This window comes from Hyaena hyaena, unplaced genomic scaffold (genome assembly GCF_003009895.1).
Source record: "Hyaena hyaena isolate Hyena2069 unplaced genomic scaffold, ASM300989v1 scaffold_285, whole genome shotgun sequence".
NCBI lineage: Eukaryota > Metazoa > Chordata > Mammalia > Carnivora > Hyaenidae > Hyaena > Hyaena hyaena.
In genome coordinates, this window is record NW_024080917.1 from 406,643 (window position 1) to 433,565 (window position 26,923).

At 58.7% G+C, this 26,923-nt stretch overlaps 1 protein-coding gene across 1 annotated transcript; it reads right to left on the reverse strand.

Annotated features, from left to right (window-relative positions):
• KCTD5 (potassium channel tetramerization domain containing 5) lies at positions 1-25,058 on the reverse strand. Its single transcript, XM_039246855.1, has 6 exons — positions 24,767-25,058; positions 14,624-14,732; positions 12,236-12,327; positions 10,301-10,396; positions 7,501-7,626; positions 1-1,701 (listed from the first exon to the last, which is right to left on the reverse strand). Exons 1-6 carry the CDS (start codon positions 25,016-25,018, stop codon positions 1,672-1,674), a joined length of 705 nt encoding a protein of 234 aa, XP_039102786.1. The 5' UTR covers positions 25,019-25,058; the 3' UTR covers positions 1-1,671.
• Positions 25,059-26,923: the final 1,865 nt, after the last annotated feature.

Sequence of the window (26,923 nt, forward strand, 5' to 3'; positions counted from 1 at the left end):
TTCATAAATACACAATTTTATTTGCTATTTTCAGGGGAAACTTAGGCTGTAAGCTGATAAAATACGGATACCTAAAAAAGTATAAAAGTATAAATATCCCCTTAGAATAAATTTTAGTGAATTAAGTCTTAATATCTTTAAATTAAAAAACAACAAGCCTATCTATTATGTCAAGGTCACAAATCAAACGACGCTAAGTGGCCAGCAGGGCCCCATAGGTACACCCCGAGGCCACTAAGGGGCTGCCCCCCTCCCTGGGGCTCACCGGGAGGGGGGGTCACAAGGACCTAAATGTGCCCTCTGGAAAGGATGCTATGAACAGTTGAAGCAAACAGTTAACAACATACAACAGACCTTACAGAAAGGAGGAGGTAAGTCCTGGGTGCTGGAGAACTAGGTTAATCAGGTTATTGGCAAAGAAGAAGAGGGCACAGGCGAGAAGCCTCCGGAAGCAGTGGAAACGAAGCACGTCAGAGCCTCCGCCCCACCCAGCAGTGGTCAGTGCGCACAGCCACCCCAGCAAGGAAGGCGAGAGCTGCACGTCCGAGCCAGGCCCCACCCCGTGCTCAGACAGCCCCCACGGCCAGCTAAGAAAGGTCTGTCCTCAGAGCATGCGAGCAGCGGTTCCTACAGGGATTCTAGTGGCTCCGATGTCAGGTCATGTGGGCAGAGCCCGTGCAGGTTGTGTGAAGTCTCAAACACCCCAGAAACACCAGAGAGAACTGCATAGTTATACAAAGAAAACGAGAGAGCCGGCAAGAGAGAGACTTGTGATGCACTGTAAACATCCAAATTTCAGTGTGACCCGGAGTTTCGGCTCCGGAAGCCAGGTGGACAGGCCTCCCGCCCCGGCCTCCATCCCAGGCGAGACAAAGGCACTGACGGGCAACAGCTCCCCCACAAGCCCGGGGGTGGGCCGCACACGACGAACTTCTGCCTCCCTTTGAATGACTTAGCAGATCGGTCCAAAGTGCAGCAACACTTTTAGGCATTTCTAAGAAGTAAAAACATTGGGTTGTCCATCCACACTGGGGAAGAAGGGATGCAAAGTTCTCTTGCCCGGAAAATACAAACGGAGAAGCCCCGACTGCTCCAGGCGGGGTCAGGCCGGGGGAGCCTGGCTCCGACGGAGGCCCGGGAAGTAGTGAACACGCGGAGGCCGCCTCTCTCAGGAGCCGCTGGGGCTGCAAGAGAGTGCCAACCGCTCACGCGTGGGAGGCAGCCGAGGCCCAGGGCCTGGCGCACGTGGGTGACCGGTGGGCACCCGGGGCCTGGGGCCACGGCGCTGCGGCGGCTTCCAACCAGCAAGGCCCAGGCTCCATTATAGACTGTTTATGTAGCACCAAGAACGCGGTCCTTTGAATGCTCTCCGGTGATCAGGCTGGCAGGAAGCCTCCTGCCTCGGGCCCATGTAGCACGTGATACCAAGCAAGGGCCCCCGCAGGGACACCCACCCGGCCAGCACGCCTCCTCCGAGTGGGGACGCCGGGCCTCGGACAGCTCGTCTCGTCTCTCACCACCCACCTCAGAGGCAAAAAAGGATCCACACCCAGATCTCTAGAGAAATTGTCAAAAGCAGGTTTCTTCTCACGGCCAAGCTTCCTCAACATGGCAGATCGTTGCATCTTGGGAAAAGATAAAATGTTTCTTCAGTTGTCAACACTATGCTTCTCACATCCTTGAACCCCGTTCTTGCAAAATCTGAAAACACCAAACACAGAGAATAAGGACCAAGGCGTCAGACAGGGCGGTGGCCTGCGGCCAGCTGGGAGCCACGAGGCCCCGACGCAAAGCACCCTTCATCAGAAGCAGGGCCCAGGAGCCTGAGTCCACCCCCGGGGGGATCCAGGGGGCCAGCATGCAGGTCAGGCGCAGAGAAGGACCGGGAGACTCTGCTGAGCGGGCCGCCTCATGCACCTCTGGCCCTCTCCAGGGCCTCCAGCTCTCCATCCCGGCCCACAGCACACGTGTGTGCCCCACTTCCCACACCAGTGGCTCCTTATTAAGGGCCCAGAGGCCCCCTGATAGCCACCCTTGCTCTCCCCGTGAGGGTGCCAGGGCTCGTGGGACAGGCATCAGGTCCCGAGTGTTCAGACTAAGTCCTGGGCTGCGGGCCCCTGTGTGTCACCAGGTACCATAGGTCCCCCAATAACCTGCTCCTCTTCCTTCTTCCGTGATCTGTCACAGACCATGTCCCCTCAACCCTGCACTAGACACACAGCCCTGAAGCCCAAGCCCCCAGGGCTACCCCATCCCCCCAACCAGTCACCCTGCACGATGCCTGAATGGCTCACGTTCTGCTTCACGGCGCGCTGGCCTCCCGGTGACTGGACCGCGTACCTCAAGGGTGCCGGCCCCTTCTTGCTGCAGCCCTGCAGAGCCCACTACTCCTCGGCCACAACTGTCCCTCTCTCTGTCACTCCTCCTTGGCATCTCAGGGACAGAGCAAGGCCCTTGGCCTCCCTCAGCCCTGGCATCTCTACATCCCATCCACTCCCAAACCAGGCTGGGAGCTTCTCACGGCCTGGAGCCACCTGGAGACAGGCCCGAGCACTGGTGAACGCCTGTGGAGTCAAACCCCACGCAGACCCGGTTGGGGAAAGGGCTGCCCTGTGTCCCCAGGTGGGGGCTTCAAAGCCAGCAGATCTTGTGGTTTCGATCAATATGCACAGGATGGCTGCTAAGCACCAGGTAACTACGAGAAATGTCCTGAGTCTAAGTCCCAGCCTGGCCCTACCCAGCCAAGGTAGGCACCGTCGTCAGTGTGAGAGCTAGCTTCCTGGAGGCATCTTCCACTCGAATTCCAGAGCTTAGCGAGACACGGCTCTGAGGACACTTTGTTTCTGCACCGCAGCCAGGCACAAGCTGGGAGCGCCCCAGGAGCGCACCGCCCAGGCCCTCACGGACGCTGTGGCCACAGAGGCTCAATGCCTTGCAGGGAGGCCCCACCAGCTCGACTGCCTGCTCGCAGGCCAGGGTGGCTGTCCAGGGCAGTGTGGCCACACGAACGGGGGTGCCAGGAAGTCCCATTCACTAAGTGGTCGTCCAGAACCACTCCAGAGGCACAAATTCTTGCGGGTCCCTGCAGCCTGTGCCCTGGCGCCCTACGTGCCTGTCTGTCCCCATGCCCACCATGTCTCAGAGGGCTCCTAACACCCGGGACGCAGGCCCTCATGCTCCGTGGCCCATCGTGTCCACCACCCGGGACCCCGCTTTGCTCCCTGTACAGTGCACCTTCTGCTGTGATGGGGGAGCAGGCCCCAGATTGAACATCCCTCCTCAGCCCAGATGGCCCCTGTCAGAGGGGCCCCGTCCAAGCAGGTGACCCGGGATGATCATACAGGCTCAATCAGCCCTCGCAGGTCCCTTGTGTCCCCAAGGTGCTGGCCCCAGCCCCTGCATCTTTGCTGTTTGCAGGGCAAGCCAGAATCTGTGCGAGCCCATGAAGCAGAGTCGCCCCTCACTTTGAGGGAGCCCAGCAGAGGAGACGGAGTGTCTGAGATCACAGTGGAAAGATGAACCTCATGCGACCGGAACATGGTCCAGAGCAAGGTGACCACACAGGGCCCCACCAGAGTGAGGTCCAACAACCACGTCTTAACAAGGATGGAAAATCCCTCCCAGGACCTGTGACAGTCATAGGCAGGCACCCAGCATGGGCTCTTAGCTGGGCCGCCCCCCACAGCGGAGGCCTGAGCCAAACGCAGACACCAGCTGTGTCCCTCAAGTCCCCGTCGGACGGGCCGAGGCAGGCGGCTGCTGCTTCAGCTGGCCTAGCCCAGGACCCCAGAGCAGTGGCCTGGCCAGCAGGCTGGCTGCCCCAGTGCCCGGCCTGGTTGGTTCCGGAGCCCATTGTCCACCTGGCTGCTGAGCCCGAACAGGGGACTATGATCACAAACTACACACCACACGCTACAGAGGCTTCGAGGGAGGAAAGTCAGTCTCCCCACGATTTCTGAGGTTCGGTGTGTGCTGGAGGAGCACACATTCACGTTTCTCTGGACTTCTTTGGCGTGACTACTGGCGAGTCTGAGGGCACAGAGCAGACATGCAGGGCTCCTGGTAGCACCAGCCCAGACCAGGGCTTGCAGAGTTTTTTTTAGAGAACCAAACAGCAAACATTTAACGGTGGGCGGGTCAAGAGGCAACACTGAGGATGTCGTGTACTTGTACAATCACTAAGGAAAGAACTAAAGATGTAAATGATGCCCTTAGTTTGCAATCCCCAGTCCAGACCTCTCATGGCCAGAGAGCCAACTTTCTAGCGCCCGGTTGGCTGCATGCCTTTCCCGAGGTCTTCCCAGGGCAGAGGCTGAGAGGCTCCCACCTCTGAGGCTTGGCCCGAGCCGGGGGGCCCCGGAGGGAGCAGGGAACCCCTGTATGACGCCTGGCTGGCCCACCTGCAACCTGCCGTCTCTAGGTGACTTCTTGTGTTCAAGATGGGGGCACAGAGCAGGCGGCCCCTGCTGGTGGTGAGCACAGCTGGGTTCTAGGCTCGGGCAAGGGGAAGAGGCCAGGACACACTGGGACGTGGGAGCAGCTGAGGACCGAGGAGCCCCTCATCACGGGACAAACAGAAAGAAGATCTTCAGAGGATCGCCTCTATCAACATCCCGTCTGAAGTTCTGGGGAGGGGCGCTGTGGGCTTTGGCGTGGGGACTGAGGTCTACCCGCTAAGGCACAGCCCTGTCTCCGTGGACCTGAACCCACGGCAGAGGGGCAGGAGCAGGGGGTCGGGGGCTGGGTGCTCGCCAGGCCCCAGGAGGAACAGGCCCACGTCCTCGGCCCGTTGACCCCAACAGTGAGGAGGTCCTTCCCAGCATGACACACAGGGCTCTTGGGCACCCCAGACCAGGTCCCAGTGCTCCCCATGCAGACGTCTTAAAGGAAACAGACAGGCTCCACTGGAGATCTACACACTTGGCATCTAGCGTGGAAGGTTCTCTGTCAACTACGGGTATAGGGAGAATGCAGCAGAGGAAGGGCTGGGGTCAAGGAGACTAAGGTGACTGGTCAGTTTCAGGGGTGACAGAGCTCACCATGACATTTACACTTAATCTGAGTCATCCCCATCGGGACCCGTCTCTTCGTCGTCGCTCTGGCTCAGCGCGCAGCATGTGGCAAGGGAGAAGAAGAGAGGGCACCGTCAGCGCAGGGTGAGGTGGGGGCAGCTGGGGGAAGCCCACCCAGGGCGGTGGCAAGGGTGGGTGCTTGGGGTCAGGAGTTCCCACGGCGCCACGTGGGGACACACAGATGGACCTACGCCATGTCAGGGGTGGCCCTGGGCCCCGAACCCACACACCCAGACGTGCCATGGAGAAAACCACAGGGCCCACTGTCCTTGGGCCTGGCACTCCCAAAGCTCCGGAGTCTTCAGAACTGAAACTTGCCCATTCGAGGTCAGGCCTATGCCGCGGGCTCTGGAGAGGATGTGACAGTCTAAGAACATGACCGTGGTAGGGTCAGCTGACCAGGGGGATGAAGACTGTGATCAGGCAAGTGGGCAATCTGTCATCCATCAATCATCAATCGAGTTAGTCTAGGTCACTGAGACCAGTAAAACCTCTGGACAGAGGTGGGGACATCGCTGGCAGGCAGCACCCCGTGTGCCACCCTGGGCCCCGAGACCATGACTCCATGAGGGAGCTCTGCGTCTGACAGGCCCCCAGGCCTCAGCCCCTCGGTCGGCGCACTTCCGGCGGGTCCCCGCCACCAGTGAGTTCCGCAGGTCCTTCCAGCAAATGTCGGATTGTCAGGGGGTCTGGGAAGCCCTTGAACCTGAGGTCTATGGGAGCAGGTCACTCTCGTGTGGACCACTAAGCCCCCGCCTGACTTCCATCCTCAAGACGTGCAGCACCGCTGCCACCAGACTGTCCCCAGTCCAGCCCCAGTGGCTTTCCACGGCTTTTCGGAGGCCCCAACCACGGTTCCGCCTCCTGGGGAGCTCCAGCCACTGCGCCCATTTAGAAGTCACCGTGGCTGCCACACTTCAGAGTGAGGTATTTTTGGAGAGAAAAAATAGGGCCACGTTTTCAAAAGCACAGGGATTTGGGGTCATGCCTGGAGCTTCCTTATGGCACAGATGCAGTCTTTCTGCAACTGAAGACCCACCCGAGGGAAATGAGCTCAGGCGGCCACCCTGGTGAAGCTCGGCCACAAAAACTTTTCAGGTTCAAAAATAAAACCTTCTAAAAATGAACAACTTACACAAGAACTCTGTCTCCTTATGAGGCTGGGGCCACCTTCCACCCCAGGCTCCATGGGAGGCATGTCCCAGACCCAGCACCATGGGGACGCGCCCTGAGCTACACACTGCCCTGGGCCCCACACACGAGCTATGAGCTGGAGGCCAGGCTGTGGACAGGAGCCCTCCTTCCGGACGCCCTGTGTCCCTGACAGTCACCCCATCGTGAGGACAGAGACTTCACACTGTGATGACGAAGCTGCCACGACCCCCACGGAGACGGCCGCCTCGGGGAGACCAACACGCTCGCGGACACTGTGCTGTCTGTTCCTGGGCCCACACATCGTGGAGGACCCGGAGAGGGTCACAGGGCAGCTCTGGGCCGGTGGCCATCGACCAGAGGCCACCCAGGCCAGAAGTTCGAGGAAGCCTCCGGATCCTCGGGCTGTGGCCCTTTCCTATGCTCAGCAGAGGTGCGGCCACAGCCCTGTCCTGACCCCTGGGGTGCCCACCCCCCGCACCGTGCCCCGGCTGGCGGCAGGCCCAGGAGTCCCGCCGGATGGAGCCAGCCTCAGCCAGTGCTGGACTCTGTCAGGAACAGAAGCCTGTGGAGTCAGTGACCCCAGGAGCAAACCCAGGGGAGACGTGGCTAGGACCTGCCACCTCTGGGCAAGGCCAGCCGTGGCTGTGCACCATGAGGCCACCCTGGAAACCAACGGCACGGTGGTCCCGGCGTTTACCCTGGCCACACTGGCCTCCTCGGCAGGCAGAAGAGCCAGCCCCTGGCAGGGAGCCAGTGACAGTTCATAAGGGGCTGGGCTGAGCCAAACGTGGCCAGAGACCAGGATGTGTGTGGTTAAGGCAGGTGCCACTCGGGGGGGCCCGTCCTCCAGCCTGGACGTCCCAAGTCTCCAGGAGAACAACCCACAACGGCATCACTTAAAAGACAAACTTCCAGAAGCATCTCTGCCCATCAGAAGACGTATCGGCAAAGGGCGTGGGCTACAGAGGCCCCAGGCGCTCGCCTCAAGGGGGAGCCTGTGTTCAAAGACCCCTCGTTCCGCCACGTGACCCACGGGGCCTAGGTGTCCTTTCCTCCAGGACTCTGCGTCCGACGCGAGGCTTGAAGCACGGGACGATGAACAAGCGTGAGGGGCACAGGCCGCCACGCAGCCCGTGTGGTCAGGAGCACGATACGAACCGTGAGAAACGGCAAGGCCCAAAGGAGGAGGCCCAGCTCTGCGAAGGGGCAGCCGCCACGGCCACAGGCCCTCCGCGGGCAGGGACCGCGGCGCCGCCAGCCCGCAGGCACCCACCTTGGCTTTCTCGCTGGGCTCGCTGGTCGTGCCGTACGGGGAATTGTGCAGTTCCTTAGAGACCACGCAGAGGAACTCAGCCTGGTCCTCGTTTCCGTAGTTGTAGGAAGAGCCGATGCTGACCAGCTAGGACAGAGGAGAGAAGCACAATGGGGGCGGGGCACTGCACGCGCACCTGCCCCCCAACTCCCCCCACCAGCAGGGGGACCCTGGCCCGGCGCCCGCCCGCACGCACGCTGAAGACAGCTGGCGCTCGGGAGGTTAAGGGACAGGTCTTGGCTGAGAGATTTCTAATGAAATGGAAAGCAAAGTCCCACAACATGCACACACGTGCACACACGCCATCCCACAACACACCGCACGCATCCTTCCCTGCTGGGGCCCACAGGAGAGGGAGCCCGTGCTGGGAGGTCAGGCTCGGGGGCAGTGGCGGCTGGCTCCGGGCCGGCAGTGGAGCACGCACGCGTGATGTGCTTGTTCTTGCTGCGGCCGCCGGGCCCCCTCCCGCCAGGCCGTTCACCGAGGAGGGAGCACACTGGTGCAGGCAGGGAAGGCAGGCGGAGGGGCCATCTTTTGGGATGCTGGCCGGCAGGCTGTGGCCTCCACATGCCTCAGGCTCAGCTGGTGCGGGTGCCCTGGGACCCACCTGCCCCAGCCTAGCCCGGAGCCGCCACAGGCCACGCGCTTTTAAGCAGAAAGCAAAAGGAGTGTGAAGAAAGCCTGCCACGGCGAGGCTTGGAGCACCACGAGCAGCACTGTGGGGACGAGGACACGGTGGGGACCGTGGGCGAGGCCACATGGGAAAGTGTGCAGCCTTCGTGGCCAGACAAGTACAGTGCGGGGCAGCGAGTGCTCCCACTGCCCTGAAGTCTGTTCTAGGCTCACAAATATGGGGAGGTGTCCGACCACCTGCGAACCTTGGGAGTACGTGGCCCTGGGTGCAGACCGAGCTGCGCGCACATGGCCCCTGTTAACGATCTGCACGTTCTCACAAGGTGTGCCAGCCTCTTCTGAACCCCCCTCAGATCCCTGTTCTGGCCTCGTCACTGATCACTGGTGACCCTGGGCGTGGTGCCAATCCCCTCAGGGTCCGGGCTCTCGCCCTACTTCCCCCCTGAGTGCCCCCCGCTCCTGCTTCTGAGAAGCAGAGCATTCATTTCTCATCGAACGTGACCGGTGCTGGGAGGAGGACGTCCTCCAGGCACAGAGTGGGCAAAGCAGGTAAGATTCAAGGGGAAGAGGGGTGCCCGGGTGGCTCAGTCCGACTTCAGCTCAGGTCATGATCTTGTGGTTCATGGGTTCGAGCCCCGAGTCGGGCTCTGTGCTGACAGCTCAGAGCCTAGAGCCTGTTTCAGATTCTGTGTCTCCCTCTCTCTGCCCCTTCCCCGCTCACACTCCCCACCAACTTAAAAATAAACATTAAAAAAACTTTTTTAAAGATTCAAAGGGAAGAGAGGAAGCTGGCCTGTGTCACAGCGTGGAGACCCACCAGAAGGGCTAAGGACAGAGCCCTCAGGCTGGCCACGACCAGGAAGACAGAGCCCTGTACGGGAGCTGTGCCCTGGCCTCCAGGGGAGGGTGACCTGGTCCAGTGACCGCAGCCCCATCTCTCAGGCCCTTGTCTACGCTGCACACGACGGATGACACCAGGGGCAGTGGGGACTCCTGTCCCTGGAAGGTCTCTGTGGTGAGTGCAACGAGGTCAGAGGCCATCTGCACCCCCAGCACGGGGCAGGCCAGGACCAGACAGGGACACAGAGCAGCCCCGGCGGCCACAGGGCTCATCCACTCACGCTGCCACCCTGCCAGGCCGGAGAGCTGGCCCCGGGTAGGAGGGAGGATGCGAACGCTGCACCTGCCTCAGTGCGCTCCAGGGCACTCTGCCACACACTCCCTGTTTCTAAAGACCCAAAGAAAAGATGTGGCCTTAATCAGAAGGGAGGCTGGGGGACCCTGCCTTTCCCACTCTTTCCCTGGGCAGCGCTGTGCTCCACAGCCAGTACCCGACAGGAGCCACTGACAGAGGAATCTGCCAGAGGCCAGCGGGGAGCTTGGTGAGGGGCAGTGGCTGCCTGGGACCGGGGGCCGGGCAGGGTCACAAGTCCCAACCTCAGCCCGGACCTGCCTGAGGGACGGGAACGTGAGCAGAAAAGGTGCCGCCCAATGTGAGGGCGCCCAGGACGTGTGGCGGGGCCACACTTGGGGGCTGTGGCTGCACGGGACGGGAGCCACAGCTGCACAGAGGGGAGGAGCACCCCGCAGGGGAGAGGAGGGAGCGGCTGGGACTGCCCTAGCAGCACCTTGGCCCCCGTGGCCGGGGAGGCGACCAGGGGCTGCAGAGCTGCCCCACTGGGAAGGGCGGCTGTGCCAGCCGCAGCACACAGGAGCCCAAGCCGCCGTCTGCTCAGCTCTCAGGGAGGGAATGCGAGGGGATGAAAAGGTGGAACCAGGCCGGCACGCACCGAGGCTGTCAATCCCACACACATGGCGATGCCAGATGGAGACACAGAGCGCGCCCCCCCCAGAGGATGAGGGGGGAGCGGGAGGGAGGCCTCTGCTCCAGAACGGCTCTACTCTCCCCACCTGGACACAAGTCTGATTGGAATAGGGCATAGGCTGCTGCCTGCAAGGTGTCGGAGGGCACACGGGGACAGTGAGCCACAGGCCACCGAAGCGGCCTCAGGACCGGTCCCTGGGGCCAGCAGCCCCAAGGACCTGGGTGGACCTTCGTAATTAAAAGTTACACAACAGGCTGGCGGCAGCCCTGGCTGGCAGGGGTGGGGTGGGGAGGGGGCCTCACCTGCTCGAACTTCCAGCCGTCAGACATGGTGGACACCATCTGCGTGAGCTCCTCTTCCTGACACTGGAGCACGCGGTACACGTGCTTCACCGGCACCTGCGGGAACCACGGATGAGTCGGGCCGCGAGCCAGTTCTGGGGACGGCCCAGTGGGGGATCCAGGCGAGGCTGACACTGGCTCCCTCCACCTCTCGGGCTCAGGTCACCGTGTGCAAAGCAACCCCAAACGCATCCACCAAAGCAAAACAAACAGGCCAAACAGCTGCTGTTTTCTACTTCCTCATCCGCCTCCCCAAATATTTCTATTTCTAAATTGCAAAATACAGTGAGTCACGTTCCTGAAATCCCAAGAGCACCCTCAGCAGGACGTGGAAGCTCGAGGACACCGTGTGTGAGTGCACACAGCTGGGAAGGCCCGGCAGGGAGGCCGGGGAGCCTCACGCGACCAGCCTCGGGTCCCGCTGCCAGAAAAAGCGGAGACGCTGAGGGTGCTCAGACCCGAGCCCTCCCTCGGCGAAGCGGCTTCTGAAACATGGGCCTAGCAGCTGATGCCCGCCCCCCCCCTCCACCGAGCCGTGTCCGAGGCTTGGTGTCCAGTGCTGAGAGCAGCTTGGGGGCTTGCCTGCCAGCAGCCTGTCCTCCTGACCTGCTCCTCGGGCAGGAGGCGGCGGCCACGACAAAGAGCGGGAGCGCGGCGGAGGGTGTGACATGACGGTGAGCACAGGGGCGTCGAGGCAGCAGCTCACCCAGCAGTGGTCACACAGCCCCAGGCCTTGTGAGGAGAGGCTCCTCCACCCCCACCCTCACCACCCCACCCCTGCAAGCAGAGGGGGACACAGAGGCAGACAGATGCCAGGGCATTCAGCTGGATGGAGGGGAAAGCAGCAGCCAATGGACAGAGACGACCAGGGAGCCTGTGACTGTGTCCCCTGCTCCCTCCCTGGACCCTTCCCACTGTCAGGGCACTTGAGGTCCCTCAGGAGGGAGGTCTGGGGACGCCTGGGCCCAGCTGCTGAGTGGCCAGGTTGTCAATGGGCATCTCCCAACAGCCAAGAGCCCCTAGCCTGGGGCCTGCGGCGCCGGGGGGTGGGGAGGAGCAGGTTTCATGTGGGCGGAACCTCCAGATAACCAAGGCAGCTCCGCAGGCATGTCCACTTCACGGTACCCCCCCCAGCCCCCAGGAGCTGCTCGCTCTGCTAGCCAGTGCGGAGCTGACATGACAGCAAACTAAGGTCTCAGACCCTCTGATGCCTCCCTCCGCGGAAAATGCTGGATACAGCCTACTTCAAGCTCTGGCCTAATGGGCAGCAGAGTGGCTGGCCTGGCTCCAGCACTGCTGACTGGCCAAGTACACACGGGTCCCACGACGGGACCTGCACCACCAGCCGGGAACACAGAGTGCTGACTGAGCCCTTCTCTCCTGGTAAAAGCCGAGTCTTTGCAGAGCCTCCACTATCCTGCAGGACCCCCACCTCCACTCTCTACCCCTCCACTCATTGCCAGCTCCCCACTTGCCTTCCCTATGGCCACACTGGCCCTCTCAGTGGACTGAGCACATGCCTGCCACAGGCCCTTTGCACTTGTGGCGCCCCTGCCTACAATGGCCTCCCTAAGAGGTCCACACACCCACTGCACATCCTCCGTGGCATGGGTTATCCCCTCTGCCCAGGGCAGGGCTCCCTGAGTGTAGGCTGGACAGGACTGAGTAAGTGTGCCCAACATGCAGGCCACGGTGCCGGCCAGCAGCACCACAGGCGGCAGGTAGAGAGCAAGCAATGAGGTGCTAGGATGGTCACCGAGGAAGACAGTGGAGCCAGCACAGCACTGACCCTGGGCCTCGCGCAGAGGGTGCCTGTGCTCGGCAAGAAGGGAGGGAGTGAGTCGTGCCTACACATCAGGCCTCGGCGGCTGCAGGCAGATTAGCCACCGGTCTTACCTGGGAGGTTTTGCTGTCTCGTTCTCTAATTTTGTCCTTTACGAGTTTTATTAGTGAGGTGATATTGTAAAATTCTGCTTCCTCCAACACTCCTAGAATAGAGAAAAATGCCTAATTTTCCCCAGCCCCAGGAACAAAGGTTTCACCCCTGTCCCGCCATGGGCCCCCGGCCCACCCGGCCCGGCCTATCAGCGGCTCCACAGCCCGTCCCTCAGGCTTTGTGCAGACATGGCTGGCGCCCCGCGGGTGCCCCGGGAGGGAGGGCAGAGGGCGCATTTACTGCCCACACTCCTGGCATGCGTCACTCCAGGTGGCCTGCCGGGTGCAGAGTCACACAGGCATCTGAGCCTTGCACCCGGCACGCCTGGGTGGAACTCTCTTCCATCCACAGACCGTGGGCCACCTACTGCCCTCAATGTGTGGCCCGGGCCTGGCCGAGTGGCTTTGTGCAGGTCTGAGTCACTTGGTGCCTCAGTTTCCTCATTCAACTGGAAGACTGGCTGGTTGAGAGCGTGGTTCCCAGCTCCGGGACTCTTGCCAGATCAGCACTGCCTTTCTTCCCAAAGGCTGACGTTTGTCCCGCACTTATTTAGGGACTCTCAAGCTCCAGGAAATTCTTTTATTTTTACTTTTATTATTGAGAAAGAGAGAGTGAGCGCGCGTGCGCAAGTCGGGCAGAGAGAACCTCAAGCAGGCTCCATGCCCTCGCAGAGGCTGATGCAGGGCTCGATCTCATGACTCTGGGATCATGAACTGAGCTGAAGTCACGAGTTAGATGCCATCCAGGTGTCCCTCAAGTGCCAGGAAATTCTAAAGAACATATTGAAACGGCCCGGCCTCAAGATGGCTCACAGGCATTCCAGAAGATCTGTGCTGGCCTGACCTTGCTCTTTACGTGTCCCTGCACTGGCAGCACTAGGAGCCCAGAGCCGCGGACTCCGCTTGGGCCACGTTCCAAATAGGTCTCCAGACAGCGCGGTCATAGGGTGGGGGCAGGGGTGCACGGCATCTTTTCTCAGGGTCACCCCAAGGGAGGCTGCAACTAGAATGTCATGCTGTCGGCCGCCCTCTCAGGCCTGTGTGTGGGAGCTTCACGACCCGAAGGGCAGGTATCCCTTCTTGTGCGGGGACACTGCGTGTGCTACAATTGGATGCGGGGACGCTGCGCGTGCTGTAATCGGATGCGGGGACGCTGCGCGTGCTGTAATAGGATGCGGGGAAACTGTGTGTGCTATAATCGGATGCGGGGACGCTGCGCGTGCTGTACTTGGAGGAGGAGCAGACAGGCGTCAGCGGCCGCTTGCCCACAGCAAGCGCCTGCTTCTGAATGAGCCACCCCAGAAATAGGCTGCGCGGGAAGTCTTGCTTGGAGCTGGAGAGCTCCAGAACAGAGCAAAGGGAGGGCACTGCACACGACACGAGTGTGCATCCGTGAGGGTCACTCTAAAAGAAGATGTTGAAGGTGCCTGGGTGGCTCAGTCGGTTGAGCTTCTGACTTCGGCTCAGGTCATGATCTCACGATTCGTGGGTTCGAGCCCCGTGTCAGGCTCTGTGCTGAAAGCCAGCTCAGAGCCTGGAATGTGCTTCGGATTCTGTGTCTCCCCCTCCCTCTGTTCCTCCCCTGCTCACACTCTGTCTGTCTGCCTCTCTCTCTCTCAAATAATAAACATTAAAAAAAAAAAAAAAAAAAAAGAAAAAAGAAACAAAAGAAGATGCTGACTTGGGTCTGGAAGCGGCAAGAGCGGGAGCAGCAAGCCCAGCTCGGGGTGGGCGCTCATCACGGGCCCGTGGCCACAGCCGGAGCCAGAGGCCAGCAGAGCGAAAGCGCCCTGGACCTCTCAGGGCCCTTGTACACGTTAAGCCGTGTGAACGGCTGCGCCTGGCATCTCTGCTTGCTGCGACCGCGTGGCACGTTTGAGCACAGACAGGACTCCGAGCTGAGGGCGCAGCGGTGCCTGGAGGGACAGCACATCCACACGGAGGAGGCCCTGGGACTCGCATGGCCGGCGCGTCAGAGGCCGCTGGAGCCAGAGCAGCCGTAAGGGCTAGTGGCCTCCCCAGCCGCGGCAGCACTGTCGACCGGGGCCCTGACGCCGCCCCCTCAACTACAGTGGGTCAGGAAGTCTCCGCTTCCGGGAGGAAGGCAGGGGGAGAGACGGCGAGCCACCCTCATCTCTCGGAGATGCCTCCCTGCTGCCCCACGGGGCACGGTTTGTGAAGCCGCCGGGAGCCCGTGAGGGGATGCAGGCACCTGGGATTTCCGCGGGGCTGGGGGTGCTCGGGCCTCAGTGCACGGGGCCTGTGCCTCGCGGGGCGGCTGGGGCTCCGAGGGGTCCGTGTCTTAGGTGAGCAGTCCTCCCGTCCACCAGGCTCCTGTCCCCCACATACCCTCCTCTGCAAGATCTTTGTTAATGACCAGCTTGCCATGTCGCAGGTAGTTCAGCACAGGCCCAAAGTAGGTGGGGTCTCTGTCGATTAAATAGGCACCAGTTTCATCCTGCAAAAAATAAGGCACCGTGAGTCCTGGACGAGAAAGCAAGGGCCCCACGACTGACCCCAGGCCGGGACGCATGCACAGGGCTGCGGAGGCACGTGGTCCGCACGCCTCTGGCCGTCCGCGGCCTCGCACCCTGGTCTGTCGCCACTTCAGGTCTGGGCCGAGTTAAGCTCTGTTTGCATCAGGACCTCGCTGAATTCAGGCGGCAAAGTGACTGCAGGGCCACACACAGCCAAGGAGGGCACTGCCTCTTCCGGTCGTAAAGCTGCCCACCAGGAGCAGCCTAACACACTGCCCTCCAGGGTGAGTGCCGCATGGCCTTCTCACCTCGGGGAGGGGACCTGCGGCACGCAGAACAGTGACTATGTGCACCAGCCTGTCTTCCTCTGCGAGGTGGCCCCAGAGCCTCTCAGTGACCTGACAGAGGAGCCTCACCCTGTGGGCAGCAGTTCCCAAGTCTGTGAGGTCCTCATGACACACCATCAGAAGATACTTCTGTCACACTAGGTGGGCCCTGGCTCCTCCCAGAGGCGCCCAGGCCTCTCTGAGGGTTAGGGCCCTCTGCCCAGTTGCCAGCAAGCTTCAACCACAGCGTGGACAGTCAGCAGACACACCGACCTGGGCATGGAGGTGGGGAAAGTTCCGAAGGACACCCCAGTGGAACAGAGCCCACGGAGGTCCACCCAGAACAAGAGATGTGCGGGGTACTGCCTGTGAAATGGAGCTGCAGGTGTGTGCGGGGGGCAAACTGGGTGGGGGGACGCCGGAGCCTGGCACCTCGCTGCTCAGCGGGCAGGACCTGGGCACTCAGCCCAAATCCTGCCAGGAGAGGCCACCGCCTGCGCACAGACCTCCCGAATCCATCCTCGGGCTCCCCTCCCGCCCTCCGTCTAAGGAAGCACCCATCAGACATTGACCCAGGACCCCTACACTTCACACGAGGCTGAAGGACCCAAGGTCTAGAAAGAGAGGGACAGTGCTGCCATAGCACAAAATCAAGGGGGGCTCGTCCCCACTCCCTGGTATGAAAGGAGTCCAGCATGTGACGTGTGCCCAGCACCAAGCTCACGAATGACTCATTGGCTCACTGCTACCTCAACAGACAGCTGGCAGGTGGCTGGCTGGGAACAGGACACCCCAGAAAGCCTCCCTATCACACGCGGCCCAGGCCTCAGTGGGCCTTACCATGGGCTCGAGGACCGGCATCACACTGTGCCTCCCCTTGAGGAGGGGTGGGCAGGCTCGGCCCCATGGCTGCCTCCGCACTGACTCCAGCCCACCTGTCCGGCCCCACAACGGCGGGCTCACCGATGGGACCCCAACACGTTAAAGAGCGAGTGGCCTTGTGTGGCAGGCTGTGTAACCTGACCCGGGTAACCTGACGCCAGGACGTGCCACGCGCACCGGTCCAGCCACACCGCTGACGAGCGGTGCTTCAGCAGCTTCCCCCCCAGAGTCCTGCCAGGGCTCTCCGTCCGGACCAGTCCCTATCTAGGGGTTTGTGTCTGTCGGACGGACTCCGAGGGCAGGAGGGTCGGGCAGCCTGCACCTACCGGAAGGCTTCAACTTCCACAGGACGTGGTGGGGGGGGGGGGTGCGGCCCGACGCCAAGACCCCCAAATCCCCCAGACTTGATCTTGGGCCACTGCCCAGATATCAGACTGACTCAGGCACACAGGTGGGACCTCTGTAAAAGCCACGCGTCTAACTCCCGAGCTGGGGAGTGTGGCCAGGCCGTGGACATACCCTCAACACTGCGGCCGGCACGCCGACATGGGTTTGTACTGGGATTGCGGCCCTGGGGCCTCTATCCTCTGGCAGAAATGAAAAAGTACAGAACATGGAAAGAGAGAACAAAACAAACAAAACATCCCAATTCAGAGGAGTCGTCTCAGGCTCACTTATGCAAAAGCCCAGAGAGAAGCATCTCGGTGACATCCACGACGGCAGGCGCAGGCAGGACCCGGGTCTGGTCACACTTAACGACAGGCAGCGGGGAAGTAGAGCAAGACGCCAACGCCGGCTGCTGGCGAAATGCGCGATCCCTCGTCTCTGCTTTCCGTCCTGTCCTCCGTGTATGTAACAGGCGTGTGCTACGTGTGTAAGGTGGCGAGGCTTGTGGTTTTTTGTAAAAGAGCCGGAATCAAGACTGCTTTCTTGACGTATCATTTCCCTCTATCGACCTTCCCCGCTTCTCCTCACTGAATTAGTGTCTGACCTACTTGTGAAGCGCTGGCTGTAAGAATATGCGGTACCGAAAGGCTTAACCCAGGAGAAGCTGGCCTTGGCTCCTGGGTACCAAACGAGTACCAACTCCCCTCAGGCTCTCAGGCCACACACCCAGAGCGGGGTGGCCGGACACCGCCTCGGAGGCCGCGCCCAGCGTCTCCTCGGGAAGTTCGGACCCCGCCTCCCTCAGCTTGGGCTGCGGAGCCACTGGCCCCATGCGGAGGGACCGCCAGGCCACAGAGACCATCAGCTCCTGGCCACGAGCCCCGTGCTCACAGTCGTTTCCCCAAGAGGGGAGCCAGCGACCAAAGGTAGGGCCAAGCCCACATCACGTGCTCGCCCAAGGGATACCTAACCTGCAGTCCCTCAACAGGGGGGCAGGGAGGACAGTCTGCTTTGAAACCACCAGGGAGCCCCGCCCACCCTGTCCACTCCCTTCAGGGCCCACCAGGCACCCTTAGCTCACATCGCTGGTTAGGAATCAATGCTCTGAAAGGGCCAGAAACACACGCAGGCCACCAGTAAATAATCCCTTAGACTGAGCTTTGCCCTGTCCACGCTGCGCCCAGAAGCAAAACCTGGCTTAGGGTCAGGGCAGGATCAAATGTGTTGCCCAGCAAAGCACCATGGACAAAGTCCTCACACAACCATGTGGTCCTGAAAATGGCCAGGGGTCAGACTCTCGCACAAGATTCTAAATGGAGAATGATCTGGGGCGCCTGGGGGGCTCAGTCGGGTAAGCCTCCGACTCTGGCTCAGGTCATGATCTTGTGATTCGTGATTTCGAGCCCCCGGTCAGGCTCTGTGCTGACAGCCCACAGCCTGGAGCCTGCTTCTGATTCTGTGTCTCCCTCTCTCTGCCCCTCCCCCGCTAACTCACTCTCTCTCAAAAATAAACATTAAAAAAGAAAAACCAATACATGGAGAATGGGTCTGTTGACACACGAAGGCTCTTCGGAGAGCACGCTCATCACCTTCACAGCCCCATCAACACCCCGGAAACAGAGCGTCACCAGCACGTCGGTGCAGGAGGGAAAACTCAAGCACCGACATTGGAAGAGGGCCGAGTGTCCTGAGCTACACGCAAGATCAAGTCTGTCAAATTTCCCCGGTGAAATCTGGTGAAATCTAAATGTCGAAGCACGGAATCTTCTGAGCACAAACATCTGTGGTCAATCTTATTAGAAATACTTAAATTTTTACTCTGAAATTATCCATTTTAAGTGATTCTATTTCAAATTTGCACATAAAACCTTCAACCTCCGCCCTCTTCTCTGTCTTGTTTTCTACAGTTTGTCGGACTCTTGATCCCAAAGAGGCCATAGACATCCCCGATTATGAGCGAGGAAATGGAGGTCCCAGACGCTTGTGGAGGCACCGGGACTCACAGCGACCCCCACCCCTGCCCCGTGCCCAGGAGTGCCGGCTGGTTCTGATTTAGCGCTCCCTGCACGAGCCCTGAGATGCCCTGTGAACCCTGAGAGCTGACACCCCCCTGCACACATCACGGAAACATCGGAAACTCAGGGCTCTGGGCAGACACAGGTCATGTGGGTCAGGGTCCCGGGCCATTCTGACCCTTGGTGATGCCCATGGCGACAAACCTCCTCAGACCTCAAACTGCACCCAGCTCGCAGGGCCCTCGCCCCCAGGACATCCCAGACGGTCACCTGTCAATCTGACTTGGAATTCCGATGACATACGTGACTCAGAAGAGGCTCGCCAAGCAGCAAACATTAGAGCTCGTGTGAAGGGCCCCCCCACCCCCGGGGCCTTTGGGGCTTCTGCTGGAGTGGGTGTGCTTCAAGTCCACCCACAGCGGGTCCCTCTGGGTCCCGCAATACATGGGGATGCGTCACCGTGACCGGTTCAGGTGGGCAGGCTGGGGACCCGCTGGGAGCAGACGCTGCAGCCATAGTGTGCGCAGAGGCGGGTGCCAGTCACGCTGGGGCAGAGGGACTGTTCTGGGCGAGATGCTGTGACGGGACCTGCCAGCCTGAGTGCCAACCGTCCAGGTCACAGCTGCTGCAACCCTCTGTCGGGTGCTCCCTCCCCGGAGCCGCGCCAGCTACAGAACACCTGCATGCACACCCTGTACGGAAGTCACATCGCTGCCTTTGGTGCTGCGAGTGCATGTGTTTACGATAAAATAAACTATACTCTAGGGGCGCCTGGGTGGCTTAGTCGGTTAAGCGTCCGACTTTCGCTTAGGTCATGATCTCGCGGTTCGTGGGTTCGAGCCCCGCGTCGGGCTCTGTGCTGACTGCCAGCTCGGAGCCTGGAGCCTGTTTCAGTCTGTGACTCCCTCTCTCTCTGACCCTCCCCTGCTCACGCTCTCTCTCTCTCTCTCCTAGAAATAAATTAAAAAAAAAAAAATAAATAAATAAAAAAAACTATACTCTATAAACCTGCCGCCACGAGACAATGAACTGGAGAAGGGAACAGGCGGGCACCTCGAGTGCCTGTGGCAGCAGCACCACGCAAGAAGGACCCAGAGTCCTGACCCCAGCGCCCCCTCCGCTGACCTGGAGGCCCGGGCACCCTGCTGAAGGCTCACGCCCGGCCGCCGCCCGGCCGCCTCCGAGGTGGCTTCTGCTCCCCCTACACTCGGCCTTGCTGGCACGTCCAGGGCAGAGTTCGCCCTTCCTTCTCACTGGGGCCGAAGGGCAGGCCCGCAGCTCCTCCGCCACCTCCCTGACGATGGCCTGGTGCCCGGTGCTGCCCGCCTCTTCTCTGCCTGGTTCAAACATCCCCTGTCTGCCTCGGCACCACAGCTGGTCCAGCCCGTCGCCCCCAGAACTCCTGGGCCGCCTATCCCTGACGTGCAGGGTCCTGGAAGCCCAAGTGCCGAGCAAACCAGAAGCCAGCGGGATGTGGATGGCGGGAAGAGATCTCGCACCGCACCCACACTTGGATACTCAAGCCCCTTCCAAACACTTGGTCAGATGGTACTGCAACCTTGGAGCTGTGTTCTCCAGGCTCAAAGGTCTCCAGGTTCTTGCAAGACAACTCGGTAGCTGCCCAGGAGGCCATGTCGCTCCCCCGCAGCACCGGCTCCAGCCTCTAGAACCGGGAACTGCCCTCTGGGACCTGTCCTAAAATGGGCCGGAGCTCTGGCCGGGGGCGGGGGGTGGTTAGAGCGTGAAGAGGCAGCTGGGAAGCACGGGTGGCAGGAAGGCCAGGCTGCCACACATTGCCCTGGGGGGCTGGCCCAGGCCTGTGGTGGCTCTGAATACGTGGGAAACAAGCAGTAACAAAAACAAGTTCTGAAGGGGAGAGAAAAGAGTTTTTTCTGAAAACAAAAGTGTATAGTAAAGACTGCCACCAGGTCATGTCCGTCTGCTGCAAGGGCCTCGAACAGGTGCTGGGCGCTGTGACCTATAGCCTCCTCCTGTACTCACACGGCTCCTCCACAGCTCAGGCTCAGAGAGGCACACCAACTTACCCCAGAGCCACACAGCGGGTTATGTGGTTACACTGCAGTCAAAGTCAAGGGGCGCCTGGGTGGCTCAGTTAGTTCAGTGTCCGACTCCAGCTCAGATCATGATCTCACAGTTCGTGGGTTCGAGCACCGTGCCAGGCTCTGTGCTGACAGCTAGCCCAGAGCCTGGAGACTGTTTCAGATTCTGTGTCTCCCCCTCTCTCCAACCCTCCAGTGCTCATGCTGTCTCTCTCTCTCTCAGAAATAAATAAAACATAAAAAAAAATTTCCTTCAAGGGGCCTGTGAGCACCGGTGGCTGGAGCATCCTGCGAGGGAGCGGCGAGCGCCCGCTCCCAGCCCAAAGCAGTCACAGACAACGTGCACACAAACAGGCACCTCAGCACTCCCGTCAAACTCGATCTGCAAAACAGGCAAGATGCCTGACGGAGGGTAGTTTTGTGACCACTGCTCTAAAGCAAGCTCATCGCTGTCCTGCTGCGCAGGAGCGACCACAGGCTGCCTGTGCAGAAAGAGGAAGCGCTCTGCAGGGACGCCCGTTTCCTCCGGGGCTGTCCTCCGATGGCCGACAGCGGGGTGTGGGGGGAACCGTAGGCCCAGGCCCGGTATCTCATGCCCTGAAGCAAGCTCTTCTCGGTCAAGGCAAGTCCCTTCTCAGGGCTTAAGGCCTTGACTCATGGGCTGGTGCAGGTCTGAGGGCCATCTGGTTAGGTGCCCTGTGAAGAGGAAACGTGGGCAGCGCCGACAAGCACCTGCTGTCCTGGTGGGGAGAGGGGGCGGAGAGGCTGCTCCCAGCTCAAGAGGGGCCCCTCCCTCGTTCAGGCCCCAGACCAACCACGGCACGTGGTCGGGGCTAAGAACATGCTCAGAGCCACATCCTCAACCAAAGTGTGAAATGAAATGCACCGAAGTCTCAGGACACCCACTCAGGGCCTCAGACAGGTCGACACGGCTGTCACTGGTGCCCGGGATGCTCTTAAGAATTTGGGGAGTTAGCCTTTCGCCTCTGATTTGGTTACACGGAACATAATCTGCTCTTTCCACTCCGAGGAATCCCCACTTCTCTTGCCAAGCGACTTTAAAGTTCGTACTTCCACCCACATCCCGCGTCACCTCACCCTGTCTGTAAAATCCCTTCTACTATCTTTCCAACTGAAACTCTATCTGAAACCCTTGCCAACAGCGAGTATACCCGGAGCGAGCCCAGGCAGAGAACTGCGAGTGACATGTGGGACAGCCCCACCCCTCTCAGACCCATCTGACGCCACAGCATCTGCAACAGCATCTGCAACGCCGAAGCCAGGACAATGGCCCTGTCAAAGGACAAAAGCTCATGTTTTCTCCAGGCCTGGCTCAGCAGTAGAATCTGAACACACCTCAAATCCTACTTAATCTGAGTGGTTTCAAACCACCAAGTAGCAGTATTTCCTGTTTTCCTTTTAACTCCTAAAGCATCTCCACACTAAAACAGGGGCTGATTCAGCTCTAAACAAACTCTAACCTGTTTTCAACAATGTCTAATGGGCCAGGTACCACGGAATACAAAGAGACTTAATCCAAATGAATCACGTGTAAAGTATTTACAAAGCACTTCCGGGAAGAAGAATCACGCCTGGCCTGCCCCTTACAGGAGCCTGGGAGAAAGACGGCCCAGGGCAGCAGAGCAGATACTGAAATGAACGCCCCAGACACCCCAGACACAGCCCTGCTGGAGGAAGGCCCAGGAGGAAGTGGGGATTCATGCTTGGGCTGTCTGTAAAGAGAACTGCACGCCAGCACTGGGCCCAGAGTCAGAACCCGAGACAAAAGGGCAAGGGTTTGGAGCTCAGAAATGGTGGACGGCGGTCCCCAGCTCAGTCCTGAGGCAGGGAACGTGGGCTGGGGGGAGGGGGACTAGTCGCACCCCGCCCCCACTCTCCCCAACAACCTGTCTGTCCACCATCTGTCCTGGTCTCCCACACGGCTTCCAAGCTTCAAGGCACTCTCCCAGTGAACTCCCAGCCCATCGGTTTCTGAAAGCTTCCTGGTCTCCCCCTTCTCCCCTTCAAGACCCCACCCCCACCCCCTAGCCAAGCACCAGCCTGCTGGAGCCCAGGAGCTCAAGAGATACTAGTCAAACGCCCAGCAGGAACCTTCCACCAGGTCAGTGCTGACGTCCAGCCCTAGGGATATCTGCCAGGTGTGCTTTCATTCATTTCAACTATGAGCTGAGGGCTTCGAGGCTTTTACACGTGAACCAACATCCTGTTTCTTGTCCATCAGGGAATCACTGGCAGCCTACTCCTCCCAACAGCCTTCTCCGCCATCATCCTCTGCGTCCTCGCTCAGGGTTTAATTATCTAGGAGCGAACCTGGGAGATGTTCTTTCATCAGAACCAAGAGGTGGAAAGCTGAGAAGACTCAGTATCTTACACATTTTTTTTTCTCATTTGAATTAAAAGCACTCAGCCACCATGACTGGTGTGAATTAACACTACTCTTCCTGGTAAATTCCCATTATCCATGATTAAAAACTAACCCTTTTTTACTAACAACTATTTTATGAGACAAAAACTGAATCTGCTGCTTCACATACTAAATTTCGGCTTTACAATTTGGAAATCAGATGTGGTTAAGTGGATGATGACAGAAAGCAACGGCCACACGGATATATTCTGATAGATTAATTACATCGCCCAAAGGACGATTATTACAGTAATGAATAATTTTTTAAGTAGTCTTGAAACAGCAAAATAAAGGGATGAATTGGCTTAACTGTGCAAGCTATTGTTAATTGGCTCTCAACTGTTTTAGGGAACAGACTGCCTCAAAAAAAGAAAAGAAAGAAAAATCCAGTGGACAAGAGCAATTTCAAACCTGATTCAATACACAAAACAGGAACTCTCAAGTAGAAATGCAGTGAATGGCCACTGTGACCCTCTGTTTTTTAAAAAAAACACCACCACCACCACCACCACCACAGTAAGACATACACCCACGCTATGAAAAGAAAATCACAGCCAACAAACGGCTATTTCTACCCTGGAGAGGACTGTCATTTTCTAGGAGGTCAATTCTCTGAGAGTGGAGAGCTGGGTCAAATGAGCAATGGAAACAGCTGGGGTGTGTGTGTGTGTGTGTGTGTGTGTGTGTGTGTGTATAGAGACTGGACTGCCAGCATGTCCCTGTCGGGGGTGGGTGGGTGGGTGTGTGTGTGTGTGTGTGTGTGTGTGTGTAGAGACTGGACTGCCAGCATGTCCCTGTCCAACCGTGACTTCTACCAATGACAAGTGGTGTGGTGGGAAGTCAGGAGCTCTCATTTCCTGATCGTTAGGTCATGCCACACCAAGGATGGTCTCGGTCAGCTTTCTTGAACCTGAAGAGGGATGTGAATCCATCTGGGAAGACTTACGCCTGGCAAGCGTTGAGCTGGCGAGGCACAAAGCCAGGCACAATTATGTAGATCAACTGAAAAGACCCAGCAAAGTTAGAAGGATGTGAACTGCCTGAGATAAACACAGGTAACAAATATTCTTGAAACAGAGCCTTTTCGGAGTTTCAGTCCAGACAGATCCCAGATCCCGAGAAAGCGTTCCGCAGCCACGCAAGTCTTACAAAGGTGATAAAAAAAAAAAAAAAAGTTTCTATTATCATCTGCACAACAAGAGGAACGCCTAATGAGATGAAAGACACACTGCAAACCTAGAAACTCCTATCCTTTTGGAAGGGCAGTGGGAAAGCGAATTGGGAAAAAAAAAAAATTCCTACCTAGCCCTCCCGTTGCCACCCCTTAATATGAGCAACATTTCCTTTGAGAAATTCTTCTACGGACGGCACCTTCTGAGTGTCTAGTGTGTGCATGTTGTGGCTGTAAACGGGGGAGCGCAAACTCTCTAAATGCAAGTCACCGGGAAAGGCAGGTCACCCGTGTGAAACCCCCCCTCCCCCCAACGCCAACGTTAAGTCAAACGTCTGGAATGCGAAAAGACGAGAAGAACGCCAGGGTCCTTCCATTCCAGAGCCAGTTAGTACACGGAGACGCAGGAGAGAAGTTCACACGCCAGGGGCAGAAGAACCCCGAGGCGGAAAAAAAGTAGATCCACACCACTGTCCGGGGTCTGGGAAACCTCCGCCGAAGAGCAGAAGGCGAGAAAGAGACGCCGGAGGTGGGCTGGCTGGGAAGCCTGAAGGGTGGTGGGCGACAGGACGCCGTCCTCGCCTCCCCCGGCCCAGGGCGGGCGGTCGGGGGGCACTCGGGCCGGGCTGGTGACGAGGGGTGCGCGGGGCTCGGAGCCCGAGGCGCGTCTGCTCGGTGCAGGCAGGGGGCGTGCGGCGGGCCGCTGCCAGAGCGGCCCGACCTCCCCGGCTGGCTCGCGCGGCCCTCACCTTGTCCGAGTCCAGGTCGGGGTCGGCCTGGCACAAACGGTACAGGAAGGATTTCGGGTCCCGGCACAGCGTCTGCCGGGTGGTGAGAAAGTAGGTGCCGCCGACGTTGAGCCGGACCCACTTGGACACGCTGCCGGGGCGCTGGACCAGGGCGCCGAGCCCCGCGCTGCAGCGGCGGCACAGGCCAGCCCCCAGCCCCGCCCCGAGGCCGCCCGGGGCCGGCGGCAGCAGCTCGCAGTGATTCTCCGCCATGATCCCAGCAAGCCCCGCCACAGCTCTCGGCTACCGGAAGCGTCCGGTCTTTAATAGCGTCCTCCGAACTCTGTCCCGCCCATGAGTCCGCCCTCGTAAAGCGCCCGCCCTAGTGTCACGCGGCAGGCGGAAGTTCCGGTCCGGAAAAGCGGCCGGCCGAGCCCCCTTCCGGCGGGAGCCGGGCGTCGGGCTCGAAGGGCTCGCCGGCCTCGGCCCCGCGCGTGCGGCGCGCGGACGCCGGGTTCCGGGCCCGGAATTCCGGTCGCGCGCGCGCCAGACCCGCGCGACCCCATCAAAGAAGAGTTACGCCAGCAAGCTTCTACACTCTACATGCTTTTTTATTACAAGACTACCGAGCATACGTGGAAAATTCATCATCCAGTAACTACGTCTAGAGCACAAATACTTGAAAAAAAGAGAAGAAACAGATTCATTAAATTATGATTAAATCATTGACCAAATAGAAAATTTATATAATAAAGCCAGAAAAAAAGTTGTAAAATATAGTTTACAATAATTATTCACATTCAAGGCTGTACATCAATACATACAACAACGTGGCCCCGAACATGAATTCAATCCAAATAATTCATATATTAGATTTTAAATAACACAGACTGAACTAGAGGCCAACAATAGCCAGCAAATAACCTTATATAAGAATAAAAATACAAAAGTGTATATCCTAATATCATTGCATTATCTGTTTTCATAAGTTTTAAATTTTTGCTTTGCCTGTACATCACAGTTACAGCTACAGACCAGGTAGAGAATTTTACACGTCGTAACTGACTGCCACCAACCTGAAAGACAGCTAACATACTATTGATTCGTCCTATTTTGTATTAAGGAACAGCTACAGCAGTTCTAAATACTGCAGAAATTTTTGTCAACGTCCAATCAAACTTCTGATAACGATAAGAGGCTTTTCACCAGCAAAATGACCCCTTTTCATAAGTCATTCTGCCAGATGGGTTAGGCGAGGGTGGACCAAACACACACACACAAAAAAAGGTCTGCCTTTTGTAAAAAGTTCGCTGTACATGAAGTTTGGTGTTTCTTCCTATTTAAAGAATATGGGTTCTGCGGAAAATTCAGGTGTCCATGTAGGCATGGTCAGGTGCCCATCACAGCTGTCTGAGATACAGATAAAACTGCTCTTGGCCAGAACAGACCAGTTCTCTGCAGGCAGCCTGATTCACAACTCTGCAATCTTGGGCCAGCAGCCTGCGCCCCTCAGAGGCTCTGGGAGTGACTCCTGCCCTGATTCAAGGCACCTGCCATACAGGCTGCCTGAGAGGGAAGGGCTGTGTGAGTCCCCATCCGTTCACTTCAGCTCTGGATAAGAGGAAACAATGTGGAAAATCATATACGGCAACATCTCCAAGAACAGGGCCCTCACCATAGGCTGGGCAGTGAGCACCAGTCTGTGGAGCTGCCAGGGCACAGGGGACTTGGGGTGTCAGAGAAGGGCAGGGAATTCACTTCCGCACAATCCAGCCATAATCTCTGGTGGACTCAAGCAGCACTGAGCACGGCACCTAAAAAGTCTCTCGTGGGCCTCTCCCCTCAGGGTCAGTAGACCCCAAACTAAAGTGGAGAAACTAAGAATGAAACCAAATTGGGTGGTGTGGACTCGATGACCTCCAGACAACCTGAAACAGTGTGAGCGAGGACAGGGGAGAGGTCCTTAAACCCACGTCGGCCAGGACAATTGCACTCCACAGTGAAAAGGCCTGGCCACTGCGCTCTACTGACCCGCTAAGACCTTCCTACTGAGTCCCAGTTTGAAGAGCATGAGGGCAAACAGATTTCTGGAAAACCCAACTGTCTACATGGTCTTTTTCAACTAGAGAATTCGCTCTTTTACAGATTCCAAATGGCCCAATGTACTTTCTGAGTGTA